Here is a 15,095-nt window from a genome sequence, read left to right on the forward strand (position 1 = left end):
CTCAAGAAAAATAACAATTACTCTCTCTATTCTCTCTACTCTTCTTCTTTGTTCTTTATTATTTTATAACACATTTCAGCACGAGACTCTGCCAAATAAGGTGAGATTATAAATTTAAAGGTAATTTCAAGGTTAGTAATTTCTTATGTTATTTGTCTTTTGCTACCGATAATATAATTATTGTTGGATTTGAGGAAAAATAATTGGTTTGAAACCATTTATGTTTTAAATTTATTCCTCAAGAACAATATTATCAAAAAGGATGATAATATGTTGGGTTCAAGTCCTATCGATTTATGCCTAAGACGTCTTTATATGGATAAGACATTGAGTTTGAATATCAATGCACCATATTGATGATATTATGATGGTTAAGGCAAAATAATAGGTTTGATGAAAAGTCATGAGACATGTCCCATCGAATATATGCTCCATTCTCGGAAGTGAATGTGGTAGCAATGCATAATTTGTCTAAAAGAGATAAGTGATTGAATATACGAATATAAACATGGTGGGACAATATGATAATTATTATCAAAAGTGATAATATTTTTTCACATGCTTATTATGATTATAAGATATTTTAGAGAAAAATTCTCTACATCATATGTATGCCTCAATTTTCTCCTGAAGTAGCAATATCTTGAAAGAGGTTCTATGCTATCATAATTTGATAAGCTTAAGGCACGAATATATTTCATTCCTGGGGAATGAGAAACTTATTAATGCAAACGTGCACTTGATTGTGATGATATCACAACTCACCTCCGAATGAGGCAGAATAACTGAGAAGAGTTATTTTAAAATCTACTTCTAAAGTAGTAAATCTAAAATTTATTCATGTAATAGTAAATCTGAAATTTACTAAAGAAAAAAGTGCATGTCATGGTAAACTGGGAGTTTACTAGAATAAAAGTTCATAAATTGATATGAACGATTGTGACATCTCGAAGATGTGCATATTGAGTATTAGATATATATTGAAGAACTAGAAGATTCTTCGAAAATTGTTTATGTCACTTGTTCTATGATAAGTTGGTTGAACCAACTAATTTTGGGATTGAATCCCTTAAAATCTGAAAAGTATAAAAGGTGAATAAGGGCCCGTTCACCTATCATGTGATATATTTTGAAAAAATGCATCAATAAGATGATCACATGTATATTTATTATCAACTACAGTTTGACATTTATAAAGTTGATTGCTCAATAAAATTGAGTTAAGAGCATAACTTTCAGATCGTATAATCAAGACAATTTATCTTTATGATGATGGTTTGACATTGAATGCCTTCGATAAATAGCAAAATCATTGTTAATGAGAACAAAACATCATGTGTTGGTCTTAAATATAATATGTTGCATACAATAACACTTGTATGCATTAGACCAATAAATTATGATTATTTCTTCCCTCTTAATTGATTCAAGTTCGGGAACCAACTGTTCCATCTAATAGTTTTGATATGTGGTATATGATTAATGAATATACCATGATGTACAAAGATGGATTCATCAAAGAAGATGGAGGATGTACGTTAGTTTTCCTAACATAAGGGGGAGATTATAAGCAACTATGAAATATGTTAGGAATTATCATCAGATCCCCATTCAAAAGATAATTCAAGTTAAATGCCGAAAGCAACTCATATTTAAGCTGAAAGTCCTCCTATTTTGTGTCCTTAAAGGACAAAGTCTATGCATGCATGAAGTGGTAGATCAATCGATTCCAAATGAAATAATTCTTGAAAAGGATAAGGAGCAAATGATCATGATAAAGAGGCAATGTGCTCTTGAAGAGCCTACGACATAACACTTCATAAAACCTTATGAAAGGTTCAGGTACCTGAAAATAATGAAGTGATGAGATCTCAAAATGTTATGTCGCATTGTGAACCGACACAGAATGATATATTATTAATATCTTTAATATAATATTGACGCAATATTGTGAAAGATCACGAGGATCTGAATTCTACGTTTATTTAAGCATGCTGGCATATAAACATTTATCAAGTGACATGAAAAGATGCATCTTGATAAGCATAAAACTTATTTGATTTGCAGTTCAGACACTTGAAGATGTCACACATGAAATGTTGAATATTGTCACTTTACAACATTTATATGAAAACTTCTTTAAGTATTCAAAATATAAAAGTTTCTGGAAAACTTATTGATAATCCTTATACTGTATAAGTTTATAGCATGAAAATAATTGAAACTCTTGGAGAGTTTTCAAAAGTAATAGATTATTTGCTAAAATAAGAAATATACCAAATTAGATTGGTTATGAAGTACCATATCTTAGTGCAAATGGTGCACTCATGTATCTTGCAAATACTACAAGGATTGATATAGCCTTGTTAGTCAATTTGTTAAGTAAGACATATTTCTATTCCTACTGGGAGACATCAAAATGGGTTAAAATACATGAGTTTATTTTATTCTAAAGCTTGCAGTCTCAATCTTATTGATTATGCTAATTTTGGATATTTATTTAACCCACACAAATCTCGATCTCAAACATGCAATGTGTTCATATGTGGGGATACTACTATATCTTTAAAATATATAAAGCAGTCTATCTAGCCACTTCATTGAACCATGCTGAGATAATAGTTATTCATGAAGCAAGCCGAGAATGTGTATGGTTGAGGTCCATGATACATCTCATTCAAGAAAAATGTGGTTTAAAATGCGACAATGTACCTACAATCTTATAAAGAGATAATGAAGTATGCATAGCACATCTTAAGGGAGGATTCATAAAAGGAGATAGAACGAAGCACATTTTGCCAAAGCTTTTCTACATACATGAGCTACAAAAGAATGGTGATATTAATGTGCAACAGATTCGTTCGAGTGGCAATATGACTAATTTATTCACCAAGTTTCTTTCAACTACAACTTTCAAGAGATGGTGCACAAGATCGAAATGCAAAAGTTCATTAATGTTCTCATCAGGGGGAGCAAATACACGTTGTACTCTTTTTCCCTTTCAAGATTTTGTCTCACTGGGTTTTCCTTATAAGGTTTGTATTGAGGAAGTCGAAATGCGTATTGTTAGAGATGTGTACTTTTTTTCCTTCACTAGATTTTTTTTTCACTGGATTTTTTCTCGTAAGGTTTTAACGAGGCACATTATCTATCTAGACATTCAAGGGGGAGTGTTATAAATGTATTTACATTATAGTGAATGTCTATCAAGATCTAATAGGATCTAGTTGATATCTATCAGAATTTGAAATATCTGTATTTTAGTAGAAACTAGGAGGAAATTTTTCCTATAATAGGACCTCCTTCACTGTAAATCATCATCAAGGATCCCAAGAGAATCACTCAAGAGAAATAACAATTACTCTCTCTATTCTCTCTACTCTTCTTCTTTATTCTTTATTGTTTTATAATAGTTTCTCATTTATTTAATTAAAAATATAAATTTTTAATTTTTAATTTAAAAAGTTTGATGAAACGAACTACTAATATGAATTGAGTAGAATACCGATCGGCAGTAGTAGCCAAAATATGGGTGGACCGCTAAAGAAAAGGAGAAAAAATGCTTAGTGGAAATTGATGATGAGGTCCATTCCCCGCGAGGAACACTTGGTTAATACTTAATATAGACTACACCAAAACCATTCAATGTTTGTCTTTCTAATACTGTACATTCTAACATCACACAACATTTTGGTGGAGTGGTAAGTATTCTTCCATCGTTAATTAGAGATCTCGAGTTTAAGTATGGAGTCGCCTTTGATAGAAAGTGTATTACCCCTATAGTGGGAATTCTTCGCGCGCGAATCCAAATCAGTCGAGCTCCAATGTGAGTAACGGACGCCGGATGAAAAAACCAAAAAAAAGATACTTTATTTTCTTTGTCGTGGTTTATTTGTTATTTTGCTTCGGTCCAACATCTTTCTTTTGTTTCTCACCTGTCATTTTTTGGGCACGCAATAGCCTCCAACAAGATTTTTTTCCTTTTTTATTAGGAGCTTGAATTCGAGAAATCTATAATTAGGGGCAGAGGAATTTTAACTATTCAATCACAACTCATGTTTATTTACCCTGGTTCATATTCTTTCTTCAACAATATTATATTTTTCCTCGTGGTTTTCTTTTGTTTCTCTTTTAAAATATCTTTTATAATTAGGGTTGGGAAGATAGAGCTTTATAAGAGTTAGATTCATTTGTACTATGATATAATATATGCTATATATTGATAAACGACCCCTAAACGTAATAACATTGTCTAAGACCAACGACGCCAATTGTAGTAATCAAACATCTAACTCAACAAAGGATAATAAACTAAATATCAAAGTGTTGTTAATCCAAATAAACGTGTCTAAAGCCTAACCATATATAGTTTAATTACCACCAAATTTGGTGGAAAGTAAAAGGAGACAATTAAAAGCATGTTTTTTTTATGAGTGCATGGGAGTTAATTACACGTTCGTAATTTTTTAAAAATTAGTTGTTAAATTGTTTTCATGGTTTACATACATCACTTACCATTAGCTAGCTACAAGCCTACAATGAATATGACATTGTTGACACTAGTATACATTGTTTCAAATCTAAGAATTGATGGGTCTTATTAGCTTATCAGTCATCAACCTCTTTTAATTATTCGTCCAACTCACCCACCCTTACAGATAGATATACACGTACCTCGTATGCATTATTGATTCAAAATACTACTGAATTCACTGACTATTCGGTGATAAGTGCATGGGAGTTAATTATAACATTTGAAATATAATATTAGCTGCTATTTTAATGACTATTCGGTGATAAGTTGTTATTTTAATGAATATAATAAACAACGAATTGAAAAATGTACTCTAATTACTTAAATGGCTAATGTGATTATTTTTGTAAAGTCTTATAATGTATCTATTTACATGACTATAATATGAAACATCAAATAATGTTATGAACATGATTATTAATTGTTTTGGTAATTATGATAATAAAAAATTATGAAAGTAATGAATAAAGACCATTAAGTTTTACATTAAAGAACTTTAAGGAAATGACTTTTTAATTTCTTAACTTGAATATTTAATATACTGTACTTAAAAGATTTAAAAGAGTGAATATTTTAGCTTTATAATAAAGCACATAAACGAAGAAAAAAAATAGAGAAAACTCCCCAAAAGGAGAAAAAAATATATCATTGTATTTCTTGGCCAAAGAGATATGTTATATTATTTTATATATTCTTAGCTTTATAAGTATTATAGATTAATTGTTTAGTTAGAAATAAATAAGATGCACTAACATGCAAATATTTACCTATTAACGGTCATTTTTATAACAATTTGGTGCGTTAAATATTGCGCTTTGAATCTCGACACTCTTTTTTATGTGAAGAAAATTTTCAAAATATGTGGTTATATCATTAACTTTAAATAGGTACAACTTCTTTTATATGAGAAGAGAATTCTCAAAAGATGTGATTATATCAACCACAAGGGTTGGTGTGGTGGTTCAGCACCTCACCCCTTAAGCAAGAGGTTGGAGGTTCGATCCCCACTTCTGGTGAATGGAGAAAACTCTGTGCCCATTTCCCTACCTCTTAGTGTGCTGACAGTGGAACGGAGGATTAGTCTCACGGCTGTCGGCTGTGGAGATACCTACGAAAACCAAAAAAGATGTGGTTATATCATTAACTTTAAATAGGTACATATTTGGATAATCTAGATGGTCAATAAGTATAATTTTAGTTGTGACGTTTAGGTTAACGCTACATGCAACTTTAAAAGGTAAGAAGTGACTTAAGCCTAAAAATATGAATATATATGATCCTCTATACCAATCTTCTTTTCCTTTTCAACTTCATATCCAAATTCTTAAATTCTATTTCTTTTTCATGTCACATGTTTGCCCTTAGGCTCTAACAATTTTTATACAAAATAATCTGTGAAATATCACAAAAATAACATTAATTCCAATATTACAATAATGAAATATCTACATACTCTACCGATATAATGTAATAATTAAAGAAATATCTATTCATATCTTTCAAAAAGAAAATAAAATAATAAAAAATATTATATTCACAAAGTATAAAAAGAATGAAAAACAATTATTAACTACATTTCAAGTTAGGAAAAAGTTGACAAAAAAATTAGGGATAATACTCACAAAAATACCTGAACTTTGACCGAATTTTCAGTTGAGCATACTGAACTTTGCGAGGGTCCTATTACCCCCTAGACTTTTTAAAGTGGATTTAATCCCCCCCGAAATTCTATACCCAGTTTCGACGGCTGGCGGTGTAATACAGACGTCAATCTCATTTTTACACGTGTATTAGTGCGTGTAATACATGCGCCAACCTCATATTTACACGTGTCTAAGTGGACAGATATATGTCATTAAAATATGAAAAAAAAAGTCTAGGGGAGTAATAGGACCCCTGCAAAGTTTAGTATGTTCAACTGAAAATTCGATCAAAGTTCAGGTATTTTTGTAAATTATATATGTAAAGAAAGAAATTATGATATTATAAATTAAATTAGTTCATTTTTAACTTTTAGTGATCAATAATAAAAATGAAACACTCATCAACAACTAAAGAATTTTTTTTACCCCATTATATACAAATAACATAAATTGTTTAATTAAAATAACTTTAAAAACAAAAAGAAAATGAACTATTCACATAAAAAATAATAAAATCCTAATGCGTTTTCCTTCATCTTTTTTAAATATTTAAATACTCACTAAGTTCTATTAACGTTTATAATATTTTTATTGAAATTATACATTCAAAAAAGTAATCGATGAGAAATTATACATTCAAAAAAGTAATCGATGAGCAAGAAGTAAGTCAAACTATATATAACTCTATCAAAAATTTTCGAGCACTCTTTCTTGCCTTCTTGGTATATCATAATACCCCATAAACTAAATGTGATCAAACAATAAAAGATGAAAAGAAAGATTTTAAGCAAGAATTTTTTTTTTGTCTTTGCGTTATTGTTTTCTTTCATAATTTAGCTAATTTAGAGGAGGCTACAGTGATAAAAAATAGAAAGTATAATTTTGAATGAGAATCTTCATGACATAAAACATGAATTTATATAGATAAAATGGAGAAATATCATAAGGCATCATAAATTTACAAATTAAATTTTGGGGGTTATGAAGATTAAAAAGAGAGAGTTATGAATATCATTAAGAGTATAAGTTAAAGAGGTTTGAGTTATGAATAGTTTTTTTTTATTAAATACATTAAATAAAAAAAATCAAACATTAGGAGATATTATCATGTACATTTATAATTAAGATTAAAAAAGAGATAAATTAGACTATAAGAGAACACATAAAACGTTAAAAAGAAAAGATGAAAAATCAGAAAAGGAAGGGAATATATTAAAAATCATTTTAAAAAATGAGTGTTTTCTTTGAGCAACTACAATTGATGATTTAGTTTTTTTTTTCCTCATATATATATGTGTGTGTGTGTATGGGGAGAAAATACATAAATATTTAAAATGGGAAAAAAATTTAATTAATGTCCAAAAAAATAAATAACATTTTTTTTTACATAACACATAAATGAGAAAAGTTTAATAGCATTGATGATGAAAGTTATTTAATATGACTATCTTTAATATTGTGTATAAATGTTAAGGTGAATTTTTTATTTTTTAAAATTAAAAAATGGCCAAAAAAATCACGAAAAAGATAAATAGGTTTGGAGGCCTCTAAGGCATGCCACATAGGATTGGCTAAGACTCTCCATATATATATATTGGCTAAGACTATATATATATATATATATATATATATATTGACTAGTTTAGGTGTACGCGCCTTGCGCGTGTACCTCACTTTAATGAATTCAAACATTACACTAAATAGAATATTTGTTAAAATAATAAAGACGAATATAATAATTAAATTTAATATCTTTTGAGTATGTAAAGATGGAGAATTTATTTATTAAACCTAACATTTACCAAAAATATTTTTAAAAGTCGATCGACATTCATCTACCACCTGTAAATTGCAACAAAATAATATAATAATAGAGACAAGAAAAATAATACAATTAAATCTAATCTTTACACACAAAAATTTTTGCAAAGTCGTTTGACACTCATCACCTAACATTTACCTAAAAAAATTCCTCAAAGTCGATCAACATTTACCCATCACCTGTAAACTGCAACAAAATAATACGATAAAAGTGATATCAAAACAATACAATTAAACTTAAATTTTACACACAAAAATTCCTCAAAGCTGATCGAGATGCATCTATGAACTGTAAACTACTACAAAATAACAAACTAATAGAGATATTACGATAATACAATTGAACCTAACCTTTACACAAGAAATTCTTTAAAGCCAACCGACATTCATCTATGACCTGTAAACTATCAAAAAAATATTATAGTGATCACAAAACTTCGATTTTGATCACAAAGCTGAGGGTTAGAAAATCAAGCATCCACCAATCTAGACATGCAATCGAATCAAGTTAGATGAGCATCAATCATATTCTCCCAATAAGCAAACCGATTTGTTCTCTAATTTAACGTGCATCTCAATATTTATAGAAATATTTCCTTAATAAAGTCTTATTTAAAGAGTATTTTTCTAATTGGACAGTAGAAAGGAAAATATTAATTAAATCTCCTACCATATATTTTAGGAGTCCCATATATTTTAGGAAGTCTAGTAGAAAGGAAAATATTAATTAATTCTCCTTCCATATATTTTAGAAAGTCTAGTTAATGTAGTAAAAAATTATTAAATAATAAATTGAAGAAAATAGTGAAAAGATAGTTTTGTGTAAAAGAGAGTCTTTCAATGAAGGACAAAAAGTTCAAATCACTTTTGTAAGGTTGTTCACACTTTTAATATATTATTATTATTATTATAAATTATAGATTATAGATATAGATATATTAATTACCCGCCCCTGTCTCCTCTCTTCCAAATTAAACCACAAAAAGAAAAAGGAAATATAAGAAGGAAAGTGGTTGTGTCTGCATATATAAAAAAAAGTAAGCAAGGACTAATTTTAGTTGATGTACAATTAGACGATAGAATTATATGTTTCAATTTCACGTCGAATAGACCACTTCCATCCGATAACATCACCATAATTTTCTTGATACAGTTCATGAGTGTATATTGCTTGTATAATAATGTGAAAAGAAATACTAATTAGAAAGAAAATGGAGGGAGTATACATAGTATAAAGTGAAACTTAGGCTATTTTCGTTTGGTTAGGTAATCCTATGATAGTTAATATCTTTATGCCGTAAAAATCTACACTCACTGATATTTTAGATCTCACTTAGTTTGTAATATCCACTTTAAATAAATGAAATTAATTAGATCTTGTGAAATTATATTGAATATTTGATGATTGGCTTAATTCAACCAAACTTCAGGCATAGTGTTTAAAGTTACATAATGTTGAAGTTCAGTCAATTTTGTCTCAGTTCACTAATTTATGTTCAGTCAATTTTGTCTCAGTTCACTAATTTCTACCCAAAGTTTATGCAAATATATGTTGATAAGTTTAGGATTTTAAGTATAAGTGATTCAAATCCGACAAAAATAACTGTAGACTAAACTAAGATACAAATGACTAAACTTTAGTCTGTACCTAAACTACAACTATACGAAATTTCGATACAATATTTGAAGTTAGAGTTTGTTAAAACTAGCGTAACTTCAAATACCTCATATATTAAATCGTCTCGAGATAGATACACATGCAAAAAAACATTTATTTTTTAAAAAAAACTGAATGACGGCATCAAAATTGAATATTGGTGCACGTTGCCCATCTAATACTTCTTTTTTTCAAGTTTGGACAAATGAAAAGAAATCACTTCATATTATATCCTCCACTAAAATTGAACCTAAAACCTCACGATTCTTAATCTATTTTACCGTCCACAAATTAGTCACACTCTTAGGTGCACATATTTTAATAAACTAGTGAATGTAACCGTGTTTCACGTGATTATAAATGATATTTCATATTATAATTATATGAATTAATATAAATTATCAATATATTGAAAAATAAAAAGATACAAAAACTTTGCTATCATAGATGAATAAAATTAGAGAAATAAATATTAATTTCTATTGTAGTTTTGATTTTGATGATTTGGCAAATTCAATGAAGGGAGTTGGTCCATCAACCGCTAGGTTGTCCTATTGTCATATATGCACAGTTTTGTAAATTGTACTTTCTTACAGCCGATTGGTGAAACTACTGCACTAACAGCTAGACCAATAGAATGTTGTTAAGGTTTTGCTTTCTAGTATAAAAGCAAGATGTGACAAGAGCAAAATCTAATTTTTGCAAATCAAAAATTTCTCTCTTAAGAAAAAGCCTCCTAGATCACTGCTCACTGTCAACAAGGGACCTAAAGAGAAGAAATGGGCGAATAGGGAGGAGTACAAGTTAGCTAGGAAGGAAGCTAAGTTAGAAGTTACGGCAGCTAAGACAACAGCTTTTAAGAGTTTGTATGTGGGTTTAGAGGAGAGCTGCCAGGAGAAGAGGTTGTATAGTCTTGCTAAGGCTATGGAGCGGAAGGCCCGTGACCTTGACCAAGTGAAGTTCGTCAAGGAGGAGGATGGAAAAGTATTAGTGGAGGACGTTCACATTAAGAGAAGGTGGCAGTCATATTTCCATAGGCTCTTGAGTGGCGAGGGGAACAAAGAAATTGTGTTAGGGGAGCTGGAACACTCGGAGGGGTGTCGTGATTTTAGTAATTATAGACGTATAAAGATTGAGGAGGTCTTTGAGGCTACTCGTAGGATGTATAGGGGTAAGGCGACGGGTCCTGACGAGATCCCGGTGAATTTTTGGAAGTATTCGAGCGGGGCAGGTTTGAGGTGGCTGATCATATTGTTTAATGGTATTTTCAGGATTGTGAAGATACCCGAGACTTGGAGATAGAGTACGATGATTCCTCTATACAATAATAAGGGTGACATTTAAAGTTGCAATAACTATAGGGGCATTAAGTTGTTGAGTCATACTATGAAGATTTGGGAGAGAGTGGTTGATCGGAGGTTGATAATAGCGTGTCTATTTTGAAGAATCAGTTTGGATTTATATCCGGCTGCTCAACGAAAAAGGCAATTTACTTTGGGCGGAGACTGTGAAGATGTATAAGTAGAGAAAGAGGAACTTACACATGGTGTTCATCGACCTGGAGAAGGCGGATGACAAAGTTCCTAGGGAGGTGTTTGGAGATGCTTTGAGGCTAGAGAGGTCCCGGTAGTGTACATCAGAGTGATTAAGGACATGCATGATGGAGAAGACTCAAGTGAGGACAGTGAGAGAAGATTCAAAGCATTTCCCTATTTTGGCAGGGTTGCACCAGGGATCAACTCTTAGAGCCCATTTGGATTGGCTTATTTTAGGTGTTTTTAAGCCAAAATTGACTTTTAAGCACTTTTGAAGTGTTTGGGTATATTTAAAAAGTGCTTATAAGCACCTAATTTTAAGCGAAAATGTTAAAAATAAGCCAAAAGCTATAAGTTAGAATTTCTAGCTTATGGCTTATAAGTCAAAAACCAAAAGACAATCCAAACAGACTCTTAGTTCATTTCTTTTTACCTTAGTAATGGATGTTTTGATACGGCATATTCATGGAGAGATACCTTGGTATATGCTATTTGTGGATGATGTAGTTTGGATTGATGAGACCCAAAGAAGTGTTAATGATAATGTCACGACCCAAACCGAGGCCCTAAACGTGACGGGCATCTCAAACCATGAAGGCCCCAGAGACCTTCTCTAACTGGCAATCATATACATAATTTATATGCTGCAAGAAAATACTGAAAACATGACAAAACAAAAACATGGTCATTCTTTTACTTCAACTAAACAATGCGAATATAAGTTCATAAATATTCAAAACACATGACACTAGTCTGCGAAACCTCTAACAACATGAAAACAACTTCTATCCAAAACTGGGACAAGGACCCCAATCGAACCATAAACTAAAACCAAATGATAATGTCCATACGAGACCTTCCAAAATAAGGGAGGCTCACCAACTGCAAACTTCAGACAAACCAATCTACTGCGTAGCTGGACCCCTAGACTGAGCCTCAGATCCTGAAGTATAGGGGGTCAATACAATTGTACTGGTACGTAGAATAATCCAAAAACAAAATATACTTTTATACAACATAGGTAAGAGCATTTCATAAAATATGTCATCATAAAACATTTGAAAATCCATGGGCATAATCAAAAGATTTCAAAACATATGTATGAATCTCGACTGAACTCTTTATCTTACTTCTGAGTTAGATGGTACACCCTACAATCTGTAATCCCACGGGCTATATGGAATCCTCCCTTGACTCGGCGGTCAAGACCCTAGCCCAAGTTTGCCGTAAAGGTTGGAGTATCTACTTATCTACTAAGCCTTAGGGTCGTCGCCAGCGTATAATTTTCCTTTCGGATAACATAAACCCGTATAGGCAAATCACGGTTTCAGGCAGTGAGTTATCATGGACTCATTCCTTATTCGGGTAACCATCTAACTCTCTTAAGCCCAATTTGAGACCCTTTGAAGCATAACTTCTTCTTGAAAATTTGCTTCTCTCTTATTATCTTTAGGCACATCAAAAATGGGGTATCGTCATATCCAGACTTGCAAGCCATATTACAACATATCTACTGCCCTTTTCTTATTTCAAAAGATATTATTGACCACCCAAGAGATCTCCAAATTAAAACAAAAGTTCATAGTTCAAAACAGTTGAAAACTAAATCATTCTTTCTTCCATACTCTATCTACGGTGGTCACTTTTTCCATCAATTTAAAACCATTCTTAATGGGGAACATGATCACTTATAAAATAAGTAAAACATCTCTTTCATTATCTCATAAAGACAGTACAATTTATACATAACAGGCTCAAACATTTAGCAATTTGTGTAACCCATTCTCAAAATGTAAAATCGATAAAGTTCATAGAACATGAAGGAATTACATATTCCACGCTCTCATTAAATTTCACAATTCTAAACATCACATGATCACATGAAAAATATTTCAAATTTAGGACTTCATACCATAATTTCGCAATAGTTCATCAAGATGCAATATTTTCAATACAAGTTTATCAACGATCTTGGAACAATTTCGTATATACACATATATAACCTTTAAAACAAGTTTGAAAACAATAAATCCATGCCCATGGGGTTTAGGATAGTCTCACGTAATTTAACGACGAAGAAATCATGAAGAAAATTGGCCCTTTAAGCTTGAATCTCCAAACCCTAAGTTATTTTTCTCTCCTTATGTTTTTGGAAGATAAACTAGGGATTTGAGAGCGTTAATATTTATTTAGCGCCTTCATTTCGTCTATAGATGTTTAGGGACGATTATGGAACGTGAAAAGACTTTGTTGCCCTTGAAATAACTCAAAAATAGAGCCTCTAAGCCGCAAAACATCAAGTACGCGGAGCCCATCCAATGGCCTAACTTGGGTTGGGCGGCGCCTAACCCAAGGTGGGCGACGCCTAAGCCATTGCCGAACCTTTCTAGTGAAGGTAGACGATGTCAATGCAATACCTAGCCATCGGTTAGGCCCTACTTTATGATGCCTACTTACTTTTGAGGTCCGAAAACACCCCCAACACCTCACACAACATTAACACAAGATCTACCATCACTACAGGGGTCCTAAAGGTCATTTTAGACGTACCAAAAGAGCGTTACAACCACGGCGTGTTACATGATTCCTATGAACATATTTCATTTTGAAAACAATTCCCACACTAGGATAAGGATCATGACACATGAATTCAAAAGTAAATCATAGAATTATGGTTTACACACGTAAGAATGACGGTTCAATTTCTAGCTTGAAATATGTAGGGTGTTACATTATCTCCCCCTTGGGAACATTCGTCCCTGAATGATGGGTAGGGACTTGTTGAAGCTCTAAAAGTATGGAATAAGAAATGTAACCTCTCATTGAACATTTTTCCACAACAAAATATGCAATGGCATCAAAGAGCCTCATGATAACCCACTAGTGAAAAGTGTAAGCACAAAGAGTGAGATAATAAGGATTGACATATAGATGACTTTGCGCATGATTTCTAAGGATCATGATCATCACAACATAAGGCATGAGTTTATTTGGTGATAATAAGCCTGATTTACATCGGTAAAATTATGAAATGAGATTTTGCGGGAGATAGGAATAGAAGAATTCTCTACCATACAAGATACAATGAAAAGACTTAAACTTTGAGACGCTACTCGACTATGCCCCAAACAAAAAATAACATACATCATCATTTCCAACTTACAATTCTCCCATCACACATCTAACCACTAGAATTGAGTCCCACTGCATAATACTAATATGTTGAAGTCTAACTTGAAGCAAAACGGTGCTAGCTTAAGCTATGGGACCCTATACTCTACATCCCATTAAGAAAATTACTTCACCTAATCATTACCATCAAACACACTCGAGTTTTAAAATCAGGGAGTACTAACCACATAGAACATTGGTTTGTGTTTTCGTCAATCACAACATTCAAGCCTATCATTACTACACTCACTTAATGGATGTCCCTACTAAGACCAGCAAATTCGATCACTCTCACAAAAATTTTTGCCACATATCTTCTTCCTAGCTATTTCAGTAACAAAAGTTTACATCCTTCTTTCCCCCTTCACCTGAAACCTTAGCTAAAAAAAATCATATCAAAATTTTCACATTCATGAACATCTACTCCCTTACCTAAAGCATTTTCATGATTCCACAACCACCATCATACTAATATAAAGAGGGTCATTGAGGGACCTGGGCTAAACATCATGAACGGGGGGGTTAACACTATTCAATTATAACATATACCTATTGCACTACTCAAGGTGGGATATGAGCTGAAGATATGATACAATAGGCACAAAGTGCTTCATATATAAAATGTCTAGATCATGAGTAGAGAGTCGTTTTGGCATAAACAAAACACAACATGGATTCTTAGAACTGGGCAGAGTATGAAAACATGAGTGCACATATTAAGAGTTGTATACCCT

At 31.7% G+C, this 15,095-nt stretch overlaps 1 protein-coding gene across 1 annotated transcript; it reads left to right on the forward strand.

The window, feature by feature from the left end:
• Positions 1-9,790: 9,790 nt before the first annotated feature.
• Positions 9,791-10,957, forward strand: LOC124887851. Its single transcript, XM_047397766.1, has 2 exons — positions 9,791-9,850; positions 10,382-10,957. The coding sequence occupies exons 1-2, from the start codon at positions 9,791-9,793 to the stop codon at positions 10,955-10,957; spliced, it is 636 nt and encodes a 211-aa protein (XP_047253722.1).
• The last annotated feature ends 4,138 nt before the right edge of the window (positions 10,958-15,095 follow it).

The sequence above is a fragment of the Capsicum annuum genome, chromosome 10 (assembly GCF_002878395.1).
Source record: "Capsicum annuum cultivar UCD-10X-F1 chromosome 10, UCD10Xv1.1, whole genome shotgun sequence".
NCBI classification, from domain to species: Eukaryota; Viridiplantae; Streptophyta; class Magnoliopsida; order Solanales; family Solanaceae; genus Capsicum; species Capsicum annuum.

What these genes read in the sequence shown, in the direction of transcription:
- LOC124887851 (XM_047397766.1), top strand. Translation starts at nt 9,791, where the DNA reads ATGACGGCATCAAAATTGAATATTGGTGCACGTTGCCCATCTAATACT. An exon ending in CTAATACTTCTTTTTTTCAA is followed by an intron (nt 9,851 to 10,381) that starts GTTTGGACAAAT and finishes TTCTCTCTTAAG; the next exon opens with AAAAAGCCTCCTAGATCACT.